Here is a 27,687-nt window from a genome sequence, read left to right as displayed (position 1 = left end):
CTTTCCACCAAATTCCTAGGAATTTTACTTCTTGTGCAGGAGTTTGTACTTTTTCAGGAGGGATATGTAAGTCCAGAGACTCAAGGTGCCTGATAATGTTTGTCTGAGTTGTTTGCACAGATGTAATTTCATCTCCTCCCACTAAAATATCATCAATGAATTGGTACACTTTTACTCCTGGTGCAGCAGGAATAAGTGACAGCTCTTGTGCTAGTGCATGATGTGCTAGAGTGGGTGAGTGTTTGAATCCTTGTGGGAGTCAGGTAAAAGTGTATTGCTGACCCTCCCATGTAAAAGCAAAGAGCTCTTGATCCTGCTCCTGTAGGGGAACCATAAAAAACATGTCTTTTATGTCAATAGTGGCCATAATTTTATGGGCTTGTTCTTGGATGGTAGCTATTAACTCAGCTAGATTTGGGACTGCTGCAGTGAGAGGTCCTGTATTTGCATTCAGTTGTCGGTAATCTACTGTCAGTCTCCAGTTACCATTTGGTTTACGGACGGGCCAAATAGGTGAATTGTAAGGAGAATGTGTTGCAACCACTATCCCCTTTTCTTTTAAATCTGTAATAACTGGAGTGATACCTTGTCTGGCTCCTAAGGGTAAAGGGTAAGGTTTGACATTGGTTATCAGGGAGGGAGGAAGAGCAGGGACAGATTATAGTAAACAGAGATGTGAGATTTCCTTTCCAAAAGCCCATATGTTTCCTTCTTCATCAGTCCAAGACTTTCCTTTAAGGAGGTCTAACCCCAATAAATTGGTAGGAAATTTACCTAAAATCATGATGGTTTCAACTGCTTTCTCCTCCCCTGGTAACCAGCATCTTACCTTTGCTGTTATCGGGGCTTTATGTTTCCAAAAGCGTCTGCAACAAACATTCCTTTACGTGAGGGAGTGATTCCACAAGCAGATGCATCTTCAAGTTTCAAAGCAGATATCTGAGCACTAGAAAAGTGACAGGAGTTTTACGAGGACCAATAGGACAGGTTATTAGCAAGTCACCTTTAGAATTTTTGGTAAGCCTTCTAATGTAAATCCAACCTTCACCCCCCGGCTCACCTATTGAGGATGAAGCGAGGAGTTTCCCGTCACCTCCTCTATTTTTAGTTTCTCCCGGGGAGGGGCGGTAGCAGCTTTAAGGGATCCCCCTTTTGCTGGCCACTCTTGAATTAATATTTCTCATTTATCTGTGGGTTGGCCATCCATTAGGGATTTAGGGATTCCCTTTTGCAAGCCTGCAATCCACAGGGTATTCCGTTTTTCCCTGTGAGTCCCCGTATTTGTGGGTGCTCCCTGCCCAGGAGAAAATGTTACTTTTCAGAGTTTTACTGGAGGAATAGTTGTTTTGCATTCTGTTCGTCGAATTGATTTAGAATCAGTAGTAACTGAAGGTACTGGACCATATTTTCTTCCATAATTAATTAACTCTTGTGCTACTTCCCCCCAGGTCCAGATTTTATTTTTATTTTCTCTGCGGTAAGCACCAGGGCTTAAAGCAGCTTCTAAAGTGGCTGCAGCCCTTTCTTCTTTGGTGAGACTTTCTATTTGTCCCTTTAGCTGTATGCCTATGGGTTTCAAAGATTCAGGGAGGCCTCGGATAAGAGGGATCATTCTTTCAGGGTTTACCGGCAGCATCATAGGAGATTCACGTCTTGGTGTTAATTCTCTGTCATGCATCATTTTTAAACAAGCTGCCTTTTGAACACTCTCCACAATTTGATTAACATTTCCCACTATTGCGAGAGGATCTCCCCTCTCTAGGGGGCTGAGCCCCCCAGCCCAATAGGCTGCCCTTTGAGTTATAGACCATGGAGCACGGTTATCTCCTGTGGTCAGAAAAACTCCAGCTCCCCAAAATCCCTCAGCTTCTTTTTCTGATAACAAAATTTGATCACCTCCTGTGACTCTCCAAACATACTCAGTTTCAGATTCTTTAGGGGTTCTGCTGTATTCTTTTTTCAATTTAGCCAATTCAGTTGCTGTATAAGGAATTTCTTTTGTAGTTATTTGGGGTGTGTCATCATCTGACCCCTCATATGTATATTCGGTTTTAATCAGGGGTCGCAGGGCAATAGCCTGCTTTTCAACTTGGTCACACAAAGGTTTTAGGTCAGAGATGGGATATATTTCTTTAGATGACTCCAGCTCTGTTTCTTTTTTCCCTTCTTTCATTATTCTTGCATATAACTCTTCTCTGAGTACTCTAGTGGTGGCTTTTTCATTCCTTATTTCTTCTTGGAGGATATTAACAGTAGTTTTTTGTTCCTCCAGCTGCGTCTGAAAGGATTTTACTAAGTCTTGCAGGGAGTTAACCACTTCTGTGTGACCTTTTTGCTGTTGTACTTTGTGGTTAACTGCAGTAGTTAATGCAGCGCCCAATATTGAACACACAATAGGTTTTCCTTTACCTTTTCTAGCTCTTACCCCAGCCCGCAGGGTAGAGATCCTTTGAACAATTGCTTGAATATTATACCAGTTATCTTGTGCCCACTCCATTCCTGGAGGAGATGGCTTAGCATGAAATTCATCTAATAGATTTATAAGCGCTTGCACATCATTTTCCATATTACCACAAATTTGGAGTGAATACGTTTCCAGGGGGTACCTCTTGAAAGTTACAGCAAAATTTCCCAAATTTTTCACTCCTCTCCCTGGAAAGGCCCCTCTTAAAAGTTAATTTCTAAAATTACACAACAAGTCGGAGCGATCTTTTCCAGGGAGCCCCTCTTAAAAGTTACAGAAAATTTTCCAAAGTCTCGCTCCTTTCCCTGGAAAGGTACCTCTTAAAAGTTAATTTGTAAAGTTACACAACAAGTCGGAGCGATCTTCTTCAGGGAGCCCCTCTTAAAAGTTACAGAAAATTTTCCAAAGTCTCGCTCCTTCCCCTGAAGAGTTACCTCTTAAAAGTTACCATGTGCACATTAACTTAAAAAAACAAGGCAAAAACAATCAAACACACAAACAAATTTGTCATGTCAAAGTCCTAAAGTCACAGTCCTAAAGTCAGAAAGGAAGGTACTTTTACTGTGTTTGTAAGATATCTTACTCTCTTTGTCTTATCATGAAAAATAAAATAAAAAAAATGATCGATCATAAAAAATTAACAATTATCAGATTTTTGGGATAAACAGTTTTGCTTCAAGAGAATCCTGCCGACTACGCCAAATTAATGTGACGTTCAGATCTGCTTAATTTTTGATGCAGATTGAACTACAAGTTCGAATCATTCTCTTGAGCAAAATTAAAACTCAAACAAGTTATCTGTAAATACCAAAACCTGATTTTTATTAATTGATTGCGAGAGAGATGCGAAAGGAAAAGAGGAAAAATAAGAAAAGTTAGGAAAAATGCTTAAGATTATGTATAGAAGCAGAGAAAAGATACCACCATGAAAAACTACTTGAGTGCCTTATCGATGTAACTGAGAGGAAGGGGGGGGGATGCAGATGCTCTCTCTGTTTCTGCCACGATGTTATCTCTTGGCTCAAGAGAATGATTCGAACTTATAGTTCAATCTGCATCAAAAATTAAGCAGATTTGAACGTCACACCCCTCTTTTAAGTTGCTTCCTTCGGCCCTGCTGTGGCCCAAACCCACTGAACTTTACCCTCATGGCCTTCAGCACTGACACTCTTCCTTACAGCCGTCCTCCTCTGAGCACCCAGGCTGCACTCTGGACACTCTGGGTCCTTCAGTTTTCTCTGCATCTCCAAAGCTCAGCTGTTGGCAGGGCCCTTCTGCCTTCCTACATTTTTTAAACTTTTCATTGTGACAGCCTCACCTGCAAAATAAATGTATTTGCACAGTGGTTTAAGATTTAAATACTGCACAACAAACTTGAAAAGTAAAAGCCCAAAAGGAAAGGCTGTTAAAAATAATTAAAATAACCTCAATTCTCCACCTTTTGACACTGGTGAATGCAATTTGGTTTTGTGAATCACAGGTCAGGGCAGTTTATTCCCTTCTCTGGCTTTTCCACAGCTATTTCATTGAACTGCTTACACTTATTTTTGGAACCTGCTGTGAAGGGCTACATTCCTCAGTAAGCGGAGGCTGCCACATGTGCCTCCTCAGCCTTCACACCTCTCTCCTGTGCCAATCATGAGTTTTTCAGGAACACACTAGAGAACAATCCAATTCCACTTTTACCCTCTAAATCAGCAGCTGAGCTGGCTGATGTTTTCTGAGTCAGCAGAACTCCCAGTCTTTGCATCCCATCCACCCTTTCTCCATTGTCTGTTTGGCATTTCTATTTTAAATCCCCAGAAAGAAAAGCACAGTATTTGAGTTTCTATCTGTGCAGCACTGGGAGGTTCATTTGACGAGTTTGTGCCCAAGTGCTTTTATTTTCCTCCCCACCCCCATTTTGTTTTTAAATTTACCACTTTTTTTCCCCATATTTATCTTTAAGAGCCATCATAGCCAACCCAGGGGTACCCACCTTTCTGCCCTGGGGAGACCAGGGTCTGCTCCTGTGAAACAGGAGCAGGAGAGGCAAAGCAAACTAAAACAAGTAGCTGTGGATTAGGCCGGTTTTGATTGCACTGATGAAAGAGTTCAAAAACTTTATTGACCTATAACCTGATTAGAATATGCCAGATGAGAACCAAATATTGTACAGAAAGTTGTACAGAATTTTTTTTACATAGAAAACTTTACATATCTGTACCATATACATTTTGTCCATCTGAAAAAAATTTCTACATCCATTGTAATACAGAATGCTTGACAATCTCGTCTGTTAACCATCAGAGCACAATTCACAGTATGAATACATTTCCAATAAATTTAACCATCCCCAAACCATGCCAGATTTGTTACTTGAATATACTCAACATTAAATTCTGTACATAAGAGTGAAATCTACATCAAACAAAAAACATCTGACAGCAGACACAACCTAGACTTGTTTGCAGTGATTCAAGTTCCAGTCCTTGCAGGATCATCATTTCAATGGCTCGTTATATTTAAAAGCCCTAAAACAAGTATATTACAGGTAGTTATGTCAGTCGTGGTATTTCTACCGCTGTTCTTGATGAAAGTCAGCAACACTGACCTCTGGGCTACAATGAAACAAAACAAAACAACAAAAAAAGAGGAAGAAAAATCACAACCCCAAAAAAATAAACCCAAACTTCTAGTGCATTTGGTAAACGAGTAAGAGTTATGGGCTTTCAGCAAATCAATAATACAGAAATAAACAATTCAGGAAGAACTGTATAGTGTTAAAGAGTTTATATTACAGACCTGCATCTCTGTACATTTTCACAGAAGAATGATTACCAATGTCTCAGACAGCCTGAGTGTGCAAAAATCTTAAAATAAGAATATCAGACATAGTTGCTAAATATCTTTTACCATGAACAATAATCTCCATTTTCTTTTCACTATAAACATTTTATCCTTCAAAATACAGCTCTCCTGAGTTGTACTTCTCACAGAAGCTCAAACCTTTACATATATATGTTTCTTTGGGTACATTTTACCTTCACACCCGCCACAAACATCTGTTGCTATACTGCTGTCTAGGACAGGAAAGGAAACTGCAGCCCGTGCTGACAGGGGACTGTTATAAAAACTGGCGTTGTGCTCAGCACCAGCCAGGGAAGAGAAACCGATAATCCGTCAGGAAATAAAGGGACTGGAGTGCTGCAAGCCTTAATTACAGTTGTAAGCGCCTGTACCGTTAACCCTTGGATACACATTGCCATACAGAGAAATCATTTCTATGGATATCCGGACAGCGTGGCTCAGCTACCTGGTCCTTGTATTTAGCTGAGGAATATAAACTTCTAAACAGAGTATCACTATCTGCTAGTGCTTGCTTATTGCAGACTCTTGTTCTGGTGGCTGCGATATTTGGAAAACCACACCAATCCGAAGGAAAAACCTCCGTAGAACAGCTCGAAGCTCAGGAATAAGGTCAAACTGCATGATCTCACACAACAGAGGATAATAGAATGAGGCATGGGCCTTGAACTGCAGAGAAAGCAAACAGAAGAAATTACTCTATTATACATCCATACACCTCAGAAAGCGCCCTGCAAGATACAAACTTTAGATACTCTCCCAAATCAAGGTGAGAAAATCACACAGTGACAATCAGAAACATCTTTATAACCAAAGTTAGCAGTGCTAGAATAAGGCTATGACAGCTGTGATGTGTTCTGATAGATGCTCATTAGCTACACACAACTTATTCTCCAATAGGAAATATTTTTCTATTACCAGTTTATTATTGTAGATGGCCCTTTTCATCTCAGTATTTCGGCCAAGTTTTGTCAGAAACAGAGGGAGATCTAAATATGGATTTATTTACTTCAGAATCACTTTTGAGAAGGTGAAGGTGATGTACCTGTAGCACTGGAGGCAGAAACAGGAGCTAATTCTTTGAATAAAATATCATCACTAATCCTATTCCTTAGCAGGAGAAGGGTAAAAGCAACTTAACAGACACTTCTAAAGGATTCCAGCATCTTTCAACTTTTCCAGACACATTTTATTTTATCACTCACTGCACCTTCACACTGAATTATTACTGTCAGGATCTGTCAAGTGCAGTTTGAATGTACATTCCCTCAACAAAAGAGTGTCGACAGAGCAGCAGGAGCTTTTAAAGTCAACTGTGTGATGAGACAGCCTGGAAGTACTTCTACCTGTAAATGTTACCTGAGACACCATCCCAAACAGTTACTTACCCTTTCATCACTTATCTTCAGGACTTTAGTCAAAAATAAGAGTAAAAGATTAGTCCAGGCTTCCCGATGACTCTCTGATGTAAGAGTGAGGAAATAGCTGAGAGCCTCACTGCAGACACTAGAGAGAAAATACACAAAAATCAGTAACTCACATTTCATTCTAAGCTCTACTGCAGAGAGGGAGCTTTGGCTTTGCAACTTAGGACCCTGGAGTAGAACAGCATTGTTTTATGAAAGCTACTCAAAGCCTGAGTAGTGACAGAAAGCAGTGATTTTGTTCAACTGAAACCCAAAGTCCTAGTAGTTCAGTAATAAATAAGCTGACAAAACATGATTATGCTGTTTGTGCATGTATTTGAAGTGCATCAAGAGCTCTTCGGGAGGTATTAAAATGCATGGGACAAATGGTATGTAGACTTTAAGAACATATCTAAGACTGATATAACCAGGTAGTTTTCAGCTCTGCTTCTTGGTCTGTGAACCTTAAAGTTTTAGCCTTAAGGTGTTATGTCACGGTTTTAAACCCTTTCTTATTCCAATACTCAAAGAACTTTGTAAACAAAAGACATTCAGGCAAACCTTAGTATTCACAGTAATGAGTAACCAAAAAGCCAGAAGCCTCTGGATGCACACAAGGCTTTTCAAAGGCCAATGTCCATTTCTGAAGATGAGAACAAACAGTGTCAATTCCCTAAAATACCTGAAGTTACTGAAAAAACAGGGTTTGGGTGATAGTTGGTTTCCTTTTCAGCAGGAGCTGTAACAAGCCCCCACCTACCCACAATACAAAAAAGTCATGAAACCTTTGTTCTCTTCTGCAAAACACATAATGAGAACAAAAAGCAGAGACAGCATCAATCAGTAGTTGGAGGCACAGTACTCTCCACAGCACGTAAAACCTCTCAGTGTTTGCTGTGACCACAGCCACACACATTAGCACTAGCAAGTTTACTGCAAAAAGAGAAGGTGTGTATTTTCAAATTAAAAAAGACCTCTTCCTTAACATCAGAAACAATATCAACTGGTCAGCTCCGTGGGCCTTACTTCAGCAGTCTTTGCTGGACTTCCTCCCAGGCGCTGGTGCGGCTTTCGTCCATGTACATACGGAACAGAATGCGCAACCCACAGGCGAGGCTGCTCGTCTCCTGCTTCAGGAGATTAGGCTTGGATTTGCCTTTGAAACCTAAAGAAATTCCAAGGATCCATTTAGAGTTTTGGTTAGAGTTAGAAGAACGACCTTGGGTAATTAATTTCTTGTGACACAAAGTACAATGGAGAATTGCCACAAATTAACCTATTTATATATGCCACAGTTGTGTTTGGCAACGGTTTTTACATAAGCTTCCAATTAGCTGTGAAAGGTGTGACTGTGCTTGCAGCTTCCAAGCTCACATGATGGCCAAGAATCAGCTTGGCAGCTGTAACTCGGTGAAACCTTAAATTTCAGAAAACCAGGAAGATATTTGCACCCACACAAATGAGGTCTCCTCCCCTTAGGAATCTCAGGGTTATAAAGCTAAAGCCCGATATTCAGTTTTTGCATTCAGCATCTAAATAGTTTTTACCTTCAAAGCACAGTAGCACCCTGTCACAAACTATTTTTTCAAGATGACTGACTCACCTGCTTTCCAGAGAGCAGTTCTCTGCTCATTGTTTGAATTAAATGCTTTAGCAAATCTGTGAGATTCCAGCAGACAATCTAGAAGTTTGAAAAGTTGCTGTGATGTTAGAAAACGATACATCCCTTGATCTTGTGTATCCACATGGACATCAAAGTCTACGGCATCTCTCTATTAAAAACAAAGGGAGAAAAGAAAGGATTTCAAGTAAAAAATGCCAACTGCCTTCAGCAAGCTCCTGTGCCAATTCAATCCTACCCTGTTTACATTTGTATTTTTTTTTAAACTTAAAACTATGAAAAATTGTATCCACATCCTGGCTACATAAATCCTTCTGAACAACACATATTTTAGTCTCCACAGTGCTGCCTTGGCACAGCAAGTGCAATTTAATGCAAGTTGCAAAAGATCTCAACAGTCTGATGGAAGTTCTCAGGCGCATCTAAAAACTGTACATTAGCAGATGTTTCAGGACTTTATGACACTTTAGCCACTAGACAAAAAGCTGTTAAAAAGAAATATACCCATCAGTTCTACTTACTTGTGCTGCTGCTAGATTCTCTGCATCCTCTTTTTTGCTCGTTGCTGGGAAGAACACAATGTTGTCAATCGTCTGAATAAGTTCCAGCTGTACAACACACTTGATCAAAAGGGCAGCAAATAACTTCTGTTCTGGAAATTCTTTAAAGGAAAGAAAAAGAAAACTAGTTGTTAAGTAGGGAACTGTAGTACTTTATTCTTTTTTTGAGCTATTTTGAGGGTAAGTTGAAGAGCAGTTTCATTTCAAGCACATTGATAAGAACAAACCCTGGAATCCGCCTGTCTGAATTACTAAAACCTGGACCGATAACCATGTTTATAATTGTCACATCTTAAAAAACTATTTCCTGAAGTCAACTGGGAGACATTGGACAAATATTCAATGCTACCTAAAAATCACCAAAATGAGTGACTTGGATCTTAGCATCAGTGCAATAACAAGAACCTGGTCCTGAGGCTGTCCACAGGCAGGAGGCTTAGGACAGCATTGGGATCACTGCTTGTTTGCACCCAGGGCAAGTACTAATACCACCAGACATAAGCATTTTAAGAACTAACACAAAACTTTGCACACATATCTTAAGGGTTTCATATATTCTCTTCAAATCATAAAATTCTGTAGCTACATTCTACAGCTGTATTTTCAGCTACAGCTTCTGTTGCATTTGCACTGAAAGGTCTTTGCCCCTAAGGAAAAAAAATGACTCATTTACATAGCATTGTAAGGAGAACCCTATTTTTAATATTCTGCTTTGGGTAAAAAGCCCACAAGTTAGCAGTTGAACTCTAGACTTTTAAAACATAGGTCAAAAATGTGGACCCACAGGATTCCAACAGAATTCTGAAACACTGCATGAGGACAAAAATTTAAAGAGAGTGATTTTCTTCACATGGTGTTTCTAAAGTTACAGTTGGGGCTGTAACTTACAGAGATCAAACATCTGCTAAATACTGCTCTTAACAGATATAAAATACCAAATCATTACAAAGCACGCACTTGCTGTTGGCCTGGTTTTACTTGTTTCTTCACCTACTGTAGCCCCTGTGCTGGGCTGATATGGGCGTCCATCTGAAGATCTGGGCTGAATGGAATCATGAATATCTACTGACTTCTGTGAGATTGTGTCCTGAAAACAAAGCAAAAAAAAATTAACTTACAAAAAAATTCAGTGAGCTGTCAATAGTGCTGTGCTCTTCACAGCTTAAGACACTTGCTGGTTCAACACTGCACTTTCATTCACTGTAGTCATGTTTGTTATTATCATTCCTGAAAGATGTACTAAAAAGATGACCTATTAGGAAAGATTTGACAAAATTTAACAAGCAACAAATAATTATATGGAAAAGTCAATGTATTTTGCAGATAGGCTTTTGCATTCCAACCAAGCATTTAGTGTCTCAGCCAACAGTTAGTCTGGCTTTTACCAGATGAAGTGTATGGGGTTTGCTGCAAGGTTTCGATACTGTGAAATACATTATTTACTCTGGTCTACAGTGAAAAAAAACCCCTCTAAGACCTTCTGTGAGAAACTGTTTTCCTTTACAACTGGTGAAAATGTGAATGCACAGCTCCTAAATGACAAGTACAAGCAACATGAAATATCATCAGACTTTAATCTTTACATGCTTTACTCCCTAGAGTGTTCTAACAATAAGCTCCTACTGACAGATTTGTGGATGTCACAGGAATTTACCACGGTAAAATGATGGAGGAGAATATATTCATAGCATGAAAATAATCTACGTCTATACATAACAAAACACTCCACCATATTTTGAACTACCTAAAGAAAAGTAAGACGAAAATATCTACACCCTGCAAAAAATCTATCCTACCAAAAGGAAAGATCCAAAGTATTTCTCTTTAATTCTATTTATTATACAAGTTCTGTTAATTTTGAAGTTATAAAGTGCCTTTTTGTACTGGAGACAAAAATATTTTTGAAAACATTCATGTTAAAACTATTTCAAAGAGAAAAGATATTTCAACTTACTCAAGACAAAGACATTTAATACATCTGCCACATATGCAAGCTACTTTGACATAAATGGATCAAAAAGGTAGTCAACGTTTAGACCAAACATTTTACACATCAAACCACTATAAATGAGTCATATATTACATAGCATGAATGTACGATACCCACATAAAGAGAACTGGCCATCAAAAACATTCACACTCTGTTTCAAGTGAACTATGTCACCAGTCCATAAAACAAATGGAGGGAGTGAGTCTCTCTTGGTAGAGCTCAGTTGGGGCCATTACCCTTGACCAACTATTATCAAATGCTTCACTAAGTTATGAAGACTTTACACATCAATCTTGTGGGAATGTTCAATGAACAAACTAATTCTCATCAGTAATAGAGTACCTACAGGGCTGTCAACTTGCAGGTAAATGCAAATTTTACAAGTTTATTTAATCACTTTTAAGCAATCTCACAGTTATACAGATTTTCTATTTTGAACACGAATGTTTTAAGTTCTTACTACCAGAGAAAATCTGAAGGAGAAAAAAGGTCAATCTAATTATCATTCTATCCCCCTTCAGCATTTTCTCATCTTGCTTGTATATCAGAGAAAAACCATGACCCAAACCAGGAAAACAACTCAAAGCCTAAATACAGTATTAGAGAAACCTACGAGACAGGGGCCATGACCCAAAATAAACACAGCTAACTACCTACAGCCAATTTCTGGAAGTCATGTTTGCTGAAAACAAATATGTAGTTCTTTATCAATTAATTCTTGTTATTTTAAAGCACTAAATAGAACTTTAACTGGAAAAAAGTTTTCAAGTAAATCAAAATTGAAAAACGTCTTTAAACCAAGTATATTTTTCACTTTTTCTACATCACAGCACAACTACACCAACGTCTAGCAATCTTAAATATTTTTTTATTTCAGCAGCTTACCAGTTTTTCTTTTGCATCAGAGGGAGAGCCAGAGCCAAACTCCCCTCCAACTGGTCGCCAAGTCAGCAGCCTTAAAAACACAAAACCAGTACCAAATTTACTAAGTTTGAAATACAAATCAGAACAAACACTCTAAAAAAGTCCACTTCAGTATGGTGGGGTGTTTGTGTTAATGCAATTAATGGAACCTAAACATAAAAAGAGTATGATATAGATACTTCTATAAATTAAAAAACTCAGTTCTAAGTACACATTTTACTCTTTCATACCTATTGAAAAATGTAAGTATTGTGCTTTTTGAACTTCAATGTTTCTCCCAACTACTTTGTATGGACAACTGGATTATGTGGAGGTGAATTAATTTTTCTCAGAAACACTGTTTTTGGCTTAAGGCAGTGTTCTAGTGCCATTAGTGGGCTCTGTTCTCCCACAAGTCCTTAAGCTTTACCTAGAATAAGGAATGAATATACCCCAGAACAAATCTGCATGAACATTTGGAGGTATTTTGCATTCTCTGCTCGGGGTATGTTCCAGTACTGTATTTCTGCTTCCACTTAGGACTGATTGCTACTGTAAGGTATCAAGTCACTGACAAGACTTCTGATCATTCCCTGCTGATTTCCTACAGGATGTTGCTGTCTTGAAAATCTTCACCTTAAGCACTGAAAAACTTCTACCTTAATTGTAATTTACTGAGGCTATTTGTGCCCGCCAAGAATTGAGGGAAACTGGATTAAATAACCTAAGTGGTCTCATCATCTCTTGTTCTATCAAATCTATTGCTACAAAGTAAGATTAAAGCTATTTGTCATCGTTAAGATCTCAAACTATTTAGTTTCAGTCTGTGAAGCAATGCAGGATGGACATTGTGTCTGCATACCCTAAAGGAGAGCCTTCCTCACTGTGTTAAAGATCCTAAATTAATGTATCGCTGATCTTCAGAAAACTACAGACCAGAGAACTAGAAAGACAAAGTGGAGATAAGGAAACACAAAACTTGAAGCATGTAATGAGACAACAAATAAAGTTGTCAGAGAACTGAATTCATTCTTGAAATCTACCAGGACACAAACTGAGGTCTTGGAATAATGAGCCAGTAGAGGCCAGATCCTCATGATTTGTGCAAGGAATCAATTCCAACTCGAATTTCTTGAGGACAAGAGGGCAGTCACGATGGCTTTCAAAGCACCAGCAAGCCACGACTTGCTGTCATGAAGCTTCAGAAAATTTTTATCAACAAAATTCAGAAACAGAATAGAAATTAAACAAAAATTAAAGAAACTATTAAAATAAACTAACAAACTATGGACTGGATAAGCAAACAGTGAGATGGACTGAAAACTGGCTGAAGAGCCCAGTCAAGAGGATGGTGATGAGTGGCATAAAAATCCAGTTGAAGTCAGTGGCCCTCAAGGGCCAATATCAGATCCAGTTCCGTTCAGTAATGATCTGGGTAATGGGGGAGAGTGGTCTCTCAACAAGTTTGCTGATGACATAAAAGTGGGAGGATTGGCTGATATATCAGAGGGTCATGTTGCATCCACACAGACCTCAACAGGCTGGAGAAATGGGCTGATGGGAACGTTGTGCAGTTCAGCAAGGGGAAGTGCAAAGTTCTTCACTTGGGGAGGAACAACCTCATGCACCAGGACATACTGGGGGCTGCCCAACTGGAAAGCAGCCCTGGGGACTAAGAAATACAAGCCAAGAAGGCCCTGGGGATCCTGCTGGACACAAGGTGCGTCCTTGCTGCAAAGAAAGCAAATGGTATCCTGGGCTGCACAAGGAGAGGGAGGGGATCTCCCTGGGCTCCCCATTATGAGACATGGACCTACTGGATAAAGTCCAGGAAAAGTCCACAAGGTGATGAAAGGACTGGAGCATCTCTCCTACAAGGAAAGGCTGAGAGAGCTGGGACTGTCCAGGCTGTATAGGAAAAGGCTGACGTAATCTCATCAACACTCATAAATACATGAAAGGAGGGTGCAAAGAGGACAGCACCAGACTTTTTCCAGTGATTCACAGTGCCAGAAGGAAATGGTACAAAGTGAAACACAGAAGGTTCCTACGAACATCGGGAAACGCTTTTTCACTGTGAGGGTGACCAAGCACAGGCACAGGTTGCCCAACAAGGCTGTGGAGCTTCCCTTTTGGGAGATACTCTAAAGCCAGAACATGATGCTGGGAAAACTGCCCTAGGAGGCCACGCCTGAGCACAGGGGTGGGACTAGACAACACGCAGAGTCCTTTCCAAGTTTAGCTATTCTGTGCCATTCTGTATTAGTATCTTCAGCTATCAACACCTCAGTGATTCTGTAGAAGCTTGGCAGCAGTACAGGTTGTGGTTTTCTAGTGAGTGATCCTAGCTGAAATTGGTAGTTGAGTGTATATTCTACTACTACAATTTCTAAACAAGGAAATATGATCATCTCTCTGCAAGAAAGTAACTTGCCAAGAACCAAGAGAGGTTGATACTGCAGCTCAGAATTCCTGCAGCCAATATTGCAGCTCTTAAACTGAAGAAGTTAGTTACATAATACCTGGGAGATGTTTTATATGAATACTAAAAAAGAACATATTGTAACCTCACCTGATCAATAAGAACCTCTGCCAGAAGATACTTTACACTCCACAGATTCACAGTAACTATTTCAAGACAACCAGTAATTAAAGCACTAGTCCATAAAGTTGCATTTATACCACTGTGCGATTTGTCTCTGTCTTCAATTCAACATTAACTAATGTGTTACTTCCAGATATGGTAAAAGGTAAACAAAGGTAAAAGCATCATTTGCCACTTTCTCTAAGTACGGAGGGAGCCTTCACCACAAGCTGAGCATTACAACTGCAGTCAAAAAAAAGTAATAAAAAAACTAAGGCTGGGAGGGCAGGAAAAGCTCTGTTGCAAAAATAAGGCTAATAGAGGGACTAAGAAATACAAATATGGAATGTCAGCCAAATAAGGAGTCACAAAAAAGAACTAGATCCCATAAAAAGAGAGATAAAAACCACAAGCATCCTCCTAGGAGCTCAGAAAGAGAAGGAAAAAAAGATAAGTACAAAGTCCCCAATAAAATTATGAACAAATACCTGCATATTGCAATAATATCTTTTCTTACTCATCTAAAAAGCTTCTGTTTTAATCAAATATGGTCAAAGTGAAAAGACTGTTTGAGCAGTTTTTTGCAACCCAACAACTGTTTGGAAAAGAGCAGGCCTACTTTCAGAATGGATAAGGAGATGAATTACATACTCATATTACATACTCATATTTACTCTCCTATAAAATCCAATTAAGATTTACTTTATCCACAAAAGCTGGGAACCTCCCAGAAATTTAAGAAGGAATAACACAATGAAATTCTCAAAAGAAGGCACAGAAAGATGAAAAAAGGAGAAAACTGGAAATCTATGGAATGAGTCAGATATTCTCCTAGTAAAAATAACCCATTTGAAAAGCAGAAGTGCCATAACCATCAAAGGGAATAATATACATATTTCAAATCAGATGTAACTAAAGGCAACAAGAGTACTTCGAATGTGTCTAAATATTAAGATACTCAAAATGCTGCTCTGGAAGGGTTTCTAATATTCAACTACAAGAATACCCAGAAACCTACATTTTATCATATGCTGAAATCAAAGCAAATATTCTGCTACTGAGTATTTACTTCAAAATATTTTCAAGTATAGGACACAGTAAGTTAGGGCTAATTCAACTCGACTTTCACATCCAAGATTTCAAATTTTATTTTTGGCAGTTATTAAAACGCAGAAAAAAATACCTGCTACCTCCCAAGTGTTTCACCTTTATTTCAGTATTATTTTTGGATTGAATTAATTCATACCTACTCACATAAAAAAGTAGGTGAGGTAATGACAGATTTTATCTGCTAATGAATGAATCTGTTGTTATCTGTTAATGAAGCCCTCTTACAGTGCTATCTGATACACAACTCTAAAAATTAAGGAGACTGATGTGCAGAAGTTCCTTTTGCTTCGGTTTTCTTCAGGCCTGAACTAGGTCCCAGAAGCAAATGCTATGAACCAGCTGACTAATACAGGACAAGTAATAATATCAGATTTGAAAACAAGTAGTGTTTCATCTCAGTGTTGGTAGCACAGGGGGAAAAAACCTCATCTTTAGCATAATGCTGGGCATGATTTCTTCTTAGTCTGCCCTATGATGTCTGTGTGTAACATATTCCTCTGTAAGGTGCAGCCTTGTTCCAAGAAGCTTCACATCAAGTAATAACATGACGGGAAAGACAGTTACCAAATAAGATCATTTTCATAGAAAGACTTAAGACTTGCAGAAACATATGATGGAAGTTAATCATCCACCACAGAGACTTAAATCTGTAAGATGTGCAGTGGATATAAGACCTGATATGCAGGTAGGTAACCAGAGAACTAAGCCATAACTGGAACACTGAGGAAATTTTAATTCAAAATAGGAAATGCTACAATCAGCTGTGAGAATTCACAGCCAGGTGGGACAAAACACACACATCCTGCCTCACATAAAGGCATGTGAAGATGGCCACTAGGCTGCTCTTTTACAGTTCTTACTTTCTTTTCTTATCTCCCTTCCCCCAGGTCTGTGGGAAACAAAGCTTTGAAGTTTTACACAACCTGCAGTTATCTTCCTTGACAGAAACTTCATCTGTTTGGCAAGAACAGACTGAGGGAAAGACAGAATGTTACAGTTCCCACACTACTTTTCCTAGACTTAAACCTTCCAGGAGCAGAAGGTCTCTGGAGCAAGGAAAATCCTTAAACAGCTCACCCTTTTCCTTTGCCCGAAAATCTTGTTTGCCATCCCTGTTTTGCCACAGTGGGAAAAGTTTCATGTGTAATTACACATAGCAAAGTCTGCCTATCAATAGCATTATTCTATTGCAAAAAAGAAAATAACAAACAAACAAAAAAACCACATAGTACTTCTCCAAAAATCCAACATTTTAAAATTGAATCAAGTGCCATTTTGGAGGTGGTTGGGGTTTTTTCCACTTATCTCCTCTATGGTATTTTATGTTTTAACAGTTTATAATCTAAAATACAACAGTATACCTAGCACCTAATTTATCATTATATTCCAAGAAAGTCTGTTTCTCTGCAGTCCACAGGTAACAGCTCCTTATTCACTCCACTTATATCTGAGAGTTTGAAATCAGTAAGTCATTTAGTTGAACTATTTTACAAAGTATAAGTATTAGCAGTTGTCTTACGCATGAGGGATTGTAGTTTTGAAAATATCCAGCATGCAAGTGCAAGTTTTATCCCAGATTTCTAGGGTAAACTTTTCACCATTTAGGATGACAACATTCTCCAAACAGTTTGTACCAGATCGTGCCAGTTGTTCATTGTCTGCAAAAGACAAAGTGTATTTGTTTATTCACATTCAACAGAGTAAAATGTTAACATTGTTTGAACACAATCTGGTACAGTCCTACCTTGCTGCACGCACCAGTACAGCTGTGCAAATATATCGTCCAAAAGAACATCACTAAGTACTTCTAAATACTGTGTGAATACATCACATATTGCATAAAGTGCATGGTTGCAAGTAGTTGTCATCCATTCAGCTTTCTAGGAGTGGAAGAGAAAGACTAGTTACAACAGATACATGTATTTACTCAATTTGAATAGCTTCCTAGTGACATGCAATTTGTTCCTCTATCTCAAAACCCTCAAAACTTGGAGCACCAACTTTTGCTTTACTAGCGAGAAGGTTTAAAAAAAACTACAGACAACTGCCTGAGTGTCTAATCCTAGCTCAATGATTTAACATCATGTCAAAGCTGTGTTTAAGTATTTTCCAGAGAATAAAAACTCAGAAAGTGAGACATGTACTTCCACGAACAGCCAGGAAGTCACCCAAACAACTCACAATTTTGATCAAACTTTTAATAATAATAACTTATACATAATTTAGATTTTTAAGCCTCATCCAGTTCAATTCTTTGTCAGAACAGTACCCTGCTCTGGTTTTGCAGGTCAAAACGGTTCAGTGAAAACACAGTGCTGGTTTTGAGAGGCTTTCTGCTTGTTTTGGGGTTGGTTATGGGATTTTTTAGCTTCTGTTTTGGCTTTTTTTAAGTTAGTAATCAAAAATTTTGAACTAGTAGAACTTATTTCTTCCAATTGTAACTTCACTGCTGATTACAAGCCTCACTCCACCGAGCATGTTGCAGGTCTCAGATTCCACACATCTCATGTAAAAGCTACAATTCTCATGAAGCCCACATACATTTCATTTTATGCCATTCCTCTGTTGTTCATAGTGTAAATTACTAGGTCTTTGACACTCATGGTTTAAAAAAAAATGAGAAAAGTGACCATACCTGCCTAGAGAATGTCATTAAAACAAAATAAAGCCACTAGGTCAACCATGCAAGTTTTGAGGTTTGCCTTATGTTACATGATGAATCCATGTTACAAGTGTTCCACTGTAAATATAGTTCTCATGTAAATTATCTTTTCCCACTTTTTTCACCTCAGTCTGCTGTTCTGGCAGTTTCATGTTGTCAAATATCCTGAAGACAATCCGAAACAAATCTTGCCACCAGTGTTTTTCATAGGTATGGCCATATGTCTTCATTATTTCAAACATTACTGTTAAGCCCCTGAAACGAAGAAAGAACAACATATACTAAGAGTTACAGAAAGACAAGATACCCGAGACCAAATATGTCCAACTGCAGCAGCAACAACAAACTCAAATACTGTTGACAACATTATACCTTGATCTGATGTGGATCAGGCACACTAGTACAAAGAAATTAAGTAGAAAATCAGCTTGTAAAAAAAGCACTTTATAGTCACAGGCAATAGCCAGAAAACTGTGGTATCTTAAAAATAAAATAGGAAAGCAACTTCTTTACCAAGCACCACAAGAATAAACCAACAAATATTTCCAGGAAGGAACAAGTATTAACCTTCACCAGCTACAGAGTTCATACGTACAGCTCACTTACAGATGTGTAAATTTACAGTTATTTGTAAATACCCTCTCATATTTCACATGAGCTGCAACTGAATACACTTTATAAAGGAAAAGCTGTACACAAGGAAAATAAGGTTTTACATGAGATCAGAGTGCAGCTTCAGTTTTTTCAACTGTTCCTGCAATCCTCAACCAGTTAATGAATCATGGTATAAACCCAGTTTTAAAATTCCCAGAGTAAGTATAACGGTCAAGACAGAATGCAATCACAACTACTGAACTTTGTTATTTATTTTAACAGAAAATAAAAATGTCACATGCAAAGAACACAGACTAAATTTCTACATTCCAGCATCTGTTTAAAAGGTGTTTATAGTGTTTACGAAGTGATATCACAAAAATTAAATATGTAAGTGATTTTATGATGGTTACATTTAATAAAAGACGTGTTTCTATTTTAAAATTTAAAGTAAGCATTTTAAAATGTGAATTACGAATACTGATTGTTACCTGGTTCTTACATCTAATTTGCATCTATTGATGATACAGGACAACTCGAAGAGAATTGGGAACCATCCTCGCACCCACACTCTGTCTTCAGGAGCTACATTCATATCATCACTTGTGTATTCCTTGAATGCCTTTAGAAGGAAACACAGGGTTATTTAAGAGAGTCACAGAAGTTAAATTCTTAAAAAGATCCCATGATCTGCACTGTAAATAATGATCTCTACTGTACTGTACCCTGATACTTCAGGGGAGCTGGCAATCAAAGTAATAATACTGGGAAGTATATTATGAAGAATAAACTTAAAAAGAAATGAGATTGTACATTCAAGCACCGATTTTTGCTTGTAGTTCAATACGAGTCTCCTGCTGTCATTTTTATGGAGACAGCACTGCAAGTGAGGCTCTACCATAATATCTTGAGGACTTCAAGCATTTTTGCTTATGCCATTATCCATTCTTCACACATTTCTCAGTAGAGAGCAGATCCTGAGATACGTTGATTTCCAACAGCTCTCAGGAACACTAGTCACCAGCTGAACTGGGTGGATAGGGATGGGCAAAGGGAAATAGAAGAAAAAAAATGCTTATACTTTCAAAGCTTGTGGCATTTTATACTCCTACTGTGTCTGAATAGCAGATACTTTTCATTAATCCATGAAATTTGAAGGGAAGCCAGTAAGTTTAGCACAAGTCTTTTTTCTTTATAAGATTAAAGCACTTAGAATCTAGTTAATACAGACTATACCTGAGGTCTGTCAGATACGTATTTTGCACAGTGGCGAATGAGTCGGATCGCTTCCATACTGGTATCTGGGAATGCTGCATTGCAGGCGAATTCAGACAAGCACTTTACTGCATCCTGGAAAGAATCTATGGTTGCTGGAAAGTGTTTTTCAAACACAATTGCTGAGAGAAAAGTGTGAACAGAAGAGAAAAAAGCGTCATGCTTTAAAACATATTAACTCTAATACAAACCGACCGTAACAGAAGTCATGAAAGACCAGTTTATTGACTGATGCTGTCAAATGCTTGAGTAGTAAAAAAACTGAAGAGAAAAAAACAGAAGAATGCTCTACCAAAAAGAATCACCTAGAGGGCATTTCATTTTGACAGTACCTAAGTGTTTAAGATAAATTAAGGTAGCATCTAGTCTAAAGGAGGGAAATGTAACAGTTAAGCAAGACCAGAGTGACAGGCTTACTGTATAACACTAGACTGTGTGCACAGAGCTTAAGAGGGCTACATGAAGCATGGAGTTACATCTACTAATGGACCTCTCTCTCTGCAACATGCTGCCCTGTTTTTAAATAGATACTTTTGAGGATTAAAAAAATGTTTCATCAATGCTGAGAAAGTTTTAGGAACTTGCAGAGGTTGAGACAGAATGAAGAGATCCGTTATGGTCCCTAAAGACTGGGATCTAGATTAGAGTGGGAAGGAAAAAAAAATTAAAATCATCATGGTGCCACCTAGCTCAGCACTTTCTCCTAAACAGGACCATACAAAAGCACAATTCAGAAACAAGGAAAAAGACAGGGCAATAGTAAAATGACTACACTTCTTTCTCTTTGGGGGAAAAAACCACAAAATTCTTCACTTAAATGAAAATGTACACATTGTGTAAAATTATCTAAGGCCCGACTCATTTTACTACAGAATGATACGAACATTCTTTTTCTTTTTTAAGCCATAAAGACAGACAAGTAACTAGGATCTTGTTGCATTACTTTCCTAAGTATTTTCTCAGCAGACTGGTCGAGAAGTGTATAACACTATTTCTAAAGACATGAAGCAGGATTTACTATGCAGGCTGTGGAGCCAACAGCCTAACAAAGCTTCTCGGGCTCTGGAGCAACACTCACTTCCATGACATCTGACTATCGTCCATACTCACTGACAATGTGTCCTGTAGTCTGGAATGCCAGTTCCACTATACTTTCATCCTGATCCGAGGCTGCCAGATGAAATACGGAGAAGATGTTTTTCCAGCCAGAACGAATGTTAGCAGCCTGGGAATTTACCATCTGTGCAATACACCGTACAACCATATCTCGAATAGTAGGAGACCTAAATTAAGATAATAAATAGTTTTTTTCAAACTAAGTTACATAATCAATTAGAATAGTATAATTTCCTAACAATTGATTTTACAGAAGTAATTTGAAACATTAATTGCAAACGTTTATGCATGCAATCCCAGGCAATTCAGTTAATTGCATGTTATTACCTATTTCTCTTCATGATATGTTCAAATGGTCTTAGGAAGTCCTTCTGGAATCGGAAATTAGCAAGCTCTCCTTTTTCCAAGAACTTCATTGACAATTGCCTTAATGAGTCTACTGCAAAAATAGCTACATCTTCATTGGGATTGCAGCCAACCTGAGAATGTAGAATAGAAATGCATGGTAAACCTACATCAGAATTCTTACAGATTCAGCATGAGCTGCCCATACAGTTGATAATAATGGAGAACTAAGCAGTACCGGAAAATTACCAAAATTAACCAGCAGCCAATTCCACAAACCACACTGTTAATGGCATTCGATAATCCCATACCAATACCAGCTACTTGCTACATTAAACAACATGGCATTTAAAACATTCTCAAAATAAGCAAGCTGTCTAGAAAGACTTCAGTAGCTCTATTAAAAACACAGGTCAGACATTCACCTGATAAATAGTCCATTTACACTTGAATAGAAAACAGTATCTTACCTCAAGCTTCATAAAACACCCATGAAAATTCTAACACAAAACTAATGGCAGCCAGTTCTAGACTCATGTCACAATAAATAACAATGTATACTTCTGTTTTTACATTTATTATACTGTGTACCTCTGCCTTCTCACACACCTTTCCAGCTTTACAATTTTTGTTGGTTTAAGCCTCTAACATAAAAGGACAATAAAAACAGTTTCATTCAGATGAGCATATGCTTTTCCAACTAATCTCTAAGTAAAATTAATTTGTATCAGCAACTGGAGCATGTAGTAGAATCATTAACCTTATTAATCATTACCTTATTAAAATGATCGCCAATAACTTCCCAGATCCGAGACCACTGTAACCTTATCCGGCCCATGTTGTAGTACGAGATCTCCACTATCTTCTGCAGACTAAACATTCGAGGGTGGGTAGCAGACAGCAGCTCATCCATAGATACAGCACACAGCCAGCGAACAAAATCCACTGTTGAATGACCACAGATTTTAATGCAATATTTTTCCAAGATGTATTATTTTACAGTGGTGGGGGGTGGGAAAGAGATAAAACCTACCAATAGCATTTCCATCCAACCTTGTAGATCCCGTAAATATTCTGTAAAGGGAAGTTAAAAATATTACAATTTTTATTAAAAAAGCAACAATTAAACATGCATTCAGGTTTCCTTTAGGTTGTTATTTTTTTAAACTATAGAGACCTTTTGATTACTTTTATTTATTCAAAAATAGTTATTAATTGTGAAGAAATATTGATGAATACAGTCACAAGTTTTTATCAACCCTGCCCAAATACAGAAGTCAAACTTCTCTAGAGTGCCCAATTCCCATTTGCCATGACAAGTGGATATTTGAAACACTTTCCAGTATGAAGCAGGGAGACACTGCAAACCTAAAAGGCTTTTAGAAGTTTGACAGTAACCTTCCAGTTCACTGAATGTGATTTTACCACAAGGCAACTTTCATCGAACTGGGATCGATCTTGCTGCCTATACTCAACAACAGAAATGTCTGTAAACCTTCAAAATGATACCTCTTTATCTACTTTGACAACCAGTAAGAAAATAAGGTGATCTGATTTCTTATATGCTGAGCAAACAAGCGCCATTGACGCTCCTGTCTGATCAGTACTTCATAATATAAACAAAGAATGTTCATGATATGTATTACACCTGGCCAAATCCAGATAAAATAAATGTGATTCATTGAAAGGAAGACTGGAATAATAATTTTGGTCATTTCAAACAACATCTACATAATCTAGAGGAAAGCAGGGAGTCAGTAATTACATTTATTAGAAAAAGAGTCTGTCAATAATGATCTCTGTACTAAGACAAAATGAGATTTACTATCTGTTACTACATACAGCAAATCAAGATTCACCAGACACCACAGCAGACTTCATTCTGCACTCTCCTGCAGTAATCTTTTTACCAGTTACAAGGCTTCTTGCCTAATCTTAGCTGTGCTTTCTTGCAAAAATACTTATGATCCATAAAAAAAAGGGAAAGCACCGCTCCAGCACAAAAAAAGCACTTTAATATGGTACTATTTATGTAGGGTTTTCATATAAAATTAATAATGTGCCATTCTTAGCACAGGGTATTCAAGTAGTGCTTAAAAAGCTTGAGGTCACAACAACAAATTTAATACAATACCTGTCCACAGCAACGACAACGCTTTGGGAGCTGGTTTCTCCAATGGATTCCTGAATACTTGCTATCTGCTTCCAATCCACATTTCCACCAACTACAGTGAACAAAAATTGAAAAATGGGTAAGTGATAAACACAGAAAGGGATGGGAAGAAAGAGGAAGTGCCGCTACAGGTATAATTAAATATACTTTTAATTCACAAAAAAGAGAAGCATGTTATTAATTTCCATTTCATGAGCTAAGCATCTCAGTCAATAGTTGCATGTTGGTTGAAGTCCTCATTAAGTGGATTCTCTATCAATGTATAAACTAGATTGGTCTGAGAAAATTGTCCATGTTTGGAAGCAATTATATGAACGGACACAAGTGAAAAAAATAGAAACCACAAGAACCCTATTTTTCTCCATCTTTCAATGAATCTTAGGTAATTCTGCTAATGAAAACACACAATGTATGATAGAAAATACCTCATAGAGGGGAATATTTCGCACTTTATTAGCATCGACTAAATCTATCTTGATAGGCTTTATTTTAAACTATTCACAGAGAAGAGTTTTGACCAAAACTCCATCTTTCAGCTACATCTCAAGTACAGCAAAACAGTCACAATAGTGAGAAAAATCTGTGAATAAAATTAGCATTTATTTTGGAGGCTAGAAACTGTAACCCACATCTGGGAAATCTCATATTAAGAAACTGCTGACGGGGAGCAAAATTCTGAAATTTCTGGTGATCTCTAAACTCCCCTCAAACAGCCACTAAAAAAAGAGAGGAATCTTGCAACTATTCTGGGTAATTCCATATACCCTATATTTAGGGGTTTTTTTTCCCTTAGGTAGCCTATCAGAAAGATAGGGGAGAACAGAAGACTGAAAGAAAGCCAACAGTTCTGTTCTCAGAGATTTGCAGGGACAAGAAGTTCTCCTATTTCAGACTGTCTCTCAAAAATCTGCCTCCGAATCTCGCTGTGCTCCATCCACACTTGGAGGTGGCTGGAGATGGCTGTCTGACAATCTATATAACCTGACCCATCTGAATTACTTTTCTAGGGCACTTATGGACCAACCTTTCAGTATGTACATGCAGACACATGTAACCTTATATTGGTATTTCAGCAACTTATAATACTGCTGAGTTTGATCAAGACTTCTCTTGTAAGCACGCAAGCTGCCAGTATCAATTAGCTTGAAGCTTGGTAATGAGTCAGCTAAGAAACACATCAAATGAGCAGCTGTGTGAAGTGAATTTGAAGGGCTATCTCCAAGAAGTCAGGTAACACTAACCAACTCAGTCAGTTTACATGAGAATTACTTGCTATTGCAGGATGTTAAAATGAGTGTTGGAAAACCTGAACGGACAGCAGACTTCCATTCTAACACTTATGAATCTCTTGTAATGAAACATAAAGAGTCACCTATATAATTATGATTTATGAAAAACTGATTCCTCAGATTTCCCTTGTCCAAAGAGGATTGCTGGTTACATAAGCTCAGTTGGTCAAAACTTGGTTGTAATAATGTCAAGGTCATGGGTTCAATCCCCTGTGTGGGCCATTGACTTAAGAGTTCGACTCGATGATCCTTGTGGGTTCCTTCCAACTCAGAATAGTCTGTGATTCTGTGATAAGAAATACACTTTGGCTATGACCTACTCACAGCTGCAGGTTTTGTCTTCCAACCTTGTGGACAGAAACTGGAATAGAAGAAACCTGAATTTCACAGTTACAAGTAAGACAACATTCCTTCCAAAGAGGCAAAAGAATAGATGCTTATTCATTTGCTTTTCCACCTCACATGCTGGTGATGCTTTGAATGTCCAAGTAAAAGAAAAAAAGGAAGATAATGCACGAGATGAAGACATTCAAATGCAGATGACTGAAGAGCCACACCTGAATCCTTGTTGAAGCAGGAAATGAGCCAAGGAGACTTAGAAGTTGGTTCTGTTGCTTTTTTGCATTTTTTAAAAAAATGCATATTAACTGCAGCAAGAAGAGTGAATGCTGCTGTTTATCCATGTCTGACTTTGCAAGATGAAGATTCTGTGCCACAAGATCAACTTCACTAACTCTAATTAAAACAGCTGTTTTCCTCTAAAATGTGTCTGTATATATGGATGTAGGCACTATGTGTTCTCCAATGGAATTTAGGTTTATAGAAAGGTTGTGTGAAACACATAGTTCCAAAGAACACTTTGGAGTGATCACAGAAAATTAAACTGCCTGCAAAACACGATTTACAGAAAAAAGTGAAGAAAAATGAAACAGTTGAGAAAATGTTGTAACAGCCCCTAAGTGCAGGAAAACCAAATTCCTATAAGTTAGGCATTTTCCTACGAAACTGAAGCAATATTATTAAACAAAAGGAAAAAAAAAAGAAAAAAGGGAAAAAAATTGTTAAGTTTCCATATGTGCACTGTAATATGCATTCCAGAAATTCAATTCAGAGAGACACTTTATGCATTTGGGCATGAACTATTTTCCTTAGAAATGCAGTCGACAGCAATAAAAAGTCTTTATGAGTTGCATTACACCAGTGACTAGCAAGAATGATTTATAGACACCTGACTACAGTTTACATTCTTGAGCTATTAGGATTTAAAACCTTTAGAGGCCAGTCACTTCAGCACAGAGAAACTGCCAGCATTTCGATATGGCAAGGTTGGATAGGTCATTGGGGAACACTAAACTGGAGGATGCAGATTACAAAGGCAGAAGAAGCACAGTATATGAGATGTTGGCAGACTCATTCATTTCCAAGCATAAGTTTTCCCTTCATCAGCCCTTGGCAAAGTGAGTACACAAAGGCAGGCCAAAGGAGAGCAGAAGGGAAGGAAAAATACTGACTGCAGAGGAAGAAAAACTGTCTGAGGAGAACACAAAGCTGCATGATTAGGACTAGTTTGGGGACTAAGACCAGGGAAAACAGGAAAATAATCATTACTACTCAAGAAAAAAAGTTACACAAGAAACTGAGGAAAGACAAAGCTTTTGCTTGGCTGTGGGTGTAGTTCAAAAAGGCAGGAGATATACTGAGCATCACACAAACTGAAACTTTCTTTCAATCAAATACAGTTACACATTTACACTTTGATGCTTCTAGAGTTTCCTATTATGCTACATCTGTATATCTTTAACTGTGTCCCTTGTCTGAAAAACAAACAAACAAGCCCACGAGAAAACCCCCACCCTTTTAAAGATATTTTAAGGTAAGATCACTATGTATTTCTAGGAGGATGAGAAATAACATCTCATTTATGGCATAAATTTTGGTGCTTGGGTCAACTCGATACCAAAGTAACAAACCAGGAAAGAAATGGCATCTCAGAATTTAAGCTAAATTGATCTCCCAACTTGGTTTTAATTCTGTATATTTTTCATAAAGCTTTGAAACAGATGCTTAACCTACACATACTAACTTGCTTGCTTGGGAGAATACTTAGCACACCAATGTTGCAATATTATTAAATCTGGTTACACCATCTGTGATCCACTCTAACTTGGTCAGTTATATTTTAATAGTAATGAATAATATATAATTTTTTTACATTTCCCACTCTCTCACTCTAGCAATATTTAACAGAGCAAACCAAATATTCCAGAAATTGCAAAAGATTTATTCAAAGCCTAAGAGTTTTACAAGGACTACTTCGTGGTCTTCTGTCTGAATCTCACAACCAACAAGAATGAAAACAAAGGACAAACTTGAATAGCTGTGAACAAAACCAGTTGAATGATGTGTGTTACTTACCCAGTCCCAGGCCCACAAATTCATCAGGTGCCTGATCTTTTGTTCCAGTAAAAGAACCTTCCCTGCCACGCACTGTCCCTGAGATGTAGCGAGGTTTTACTCCAGTTCCTATTAACTGTGCCAGTTCAAGCTGACTGATGCATTTCAGAATCTATTTCAGAGGATAACAAAGTTGTTTATCAACAAAAAGTACCTTTAAATAGTAATAAATAAATCAATTAAAATTTTTAGGAGAAAAAAAATTCTAAACATTCAAGGTCAGAAAAGTATTTCTCTTGTTCTGTCTAAAATGAATATTAATTTCAATACTATTGGATTCATCTGCCACAATTT

The 27,687-nt window shown here is 37.9% G+C and overlaps 1 protein-coding gene and 1 pseudogene across 2 annotated transcripts in view; both read right to left on the bottom strand.

The window, feature by feature from the left end:
* Positions 1-346: 346 nt before the first annotated feature.
* On the bottom strand, positions 347-2,583 carry LOC139670939 (uncharacterized; annotated as a pseudogene).
* A 1,968-nt stretch (positions 2,584-4,551) lies between these two features.
* The window catches only part of ARFGEF1 (ARF guanine nucleotide exchange factor 1), a 90,884-nt gene continuing 67,748 nt past the window's right edge, over positions 4,552-27,687 (bottom strand). For both annotated transcript variants that reach the window (XM_071554399.1, XM_071554398.1), the window contains 18 exons: positions 27,355-27,505; positions 23,612-23,702; positions 22,511-22,551; positions 22,253-22,422; positions 21,460-21,611; positions 21,127-21,299; positions 19,978-20,138; positions 19,233-19,363; positions 18,273-18,402; positions 17,230-17,365; positions 17,005-17,143; positions 11,774-11,843; positions 9,856-9,985; positions 8,860-8,999; positions 8,321-8,489; positions 7,744-7,882; positions 6,700-6,817; positions 4,552-5,980 (listed from right to left, as the gene is read on the bottom strand). In XM_071554399.1, coding sequence (XP_071410500.1) covers positions 5,816-5,980; positions 6,700-6,817; positions 7,744-7,882; positions 8,321-8,489; positions 8,860-8,999; positions 9,856-9,985; positions 11,774-11,843; positions 17,005-17,143; positions 17,230-17,365; positions 18,273-18,402; positions 19,233-19,363; positions 19,978-20,138; positions 21,127-21,299; positions 21,460-21,611; positions 22,253-22,422; positions 22,511-22,551; positions 23,612-23,702; positions 27,355-27,505 — 2,406 coding nt within the window. In that variant the 3' untranslated portion in view covers positions 4,552-5,815. The remainder of the gene's footprint in view (positions 5,981-6,699; positions 6,818-7,743; positions 7,883-8,320; positions 8,490-8,859; positions 9,000-9,855; positions 9,986-11,773; positions 11,844-17,004; positions 17,144-17,229; positions 17,366-18,272; positions 18,403-19,232; positions 19,364-19,977; positions 20,139-21,126; positions 21,300-21,459; positions 21,612-22,252; positions 22,423-22,510; positions 22,552-23,611; positions 23,703-27,354; positions 27,506-27,687) is intronic.

This window comes from Pithys albifrons, chromosome 4, assembly GCF_047495875.1.
Source record: "Pithys albifrons albifrons isolate INPA30051 chromosome 4, PitAlb_v1, whole genome shotgun sequence".
NCBI classification, from domain to species: Eukaryota; Metazoa; Chordata; class Aves; order Passeriformes; family Thamnophilidae; genus Pithys; species Pithys albifrons.
The sequence above is the reverse complement of the archived record's forward strand: the minus strand, read 5'-3'. Positions and strand labels throughout refer to the sequence as shown.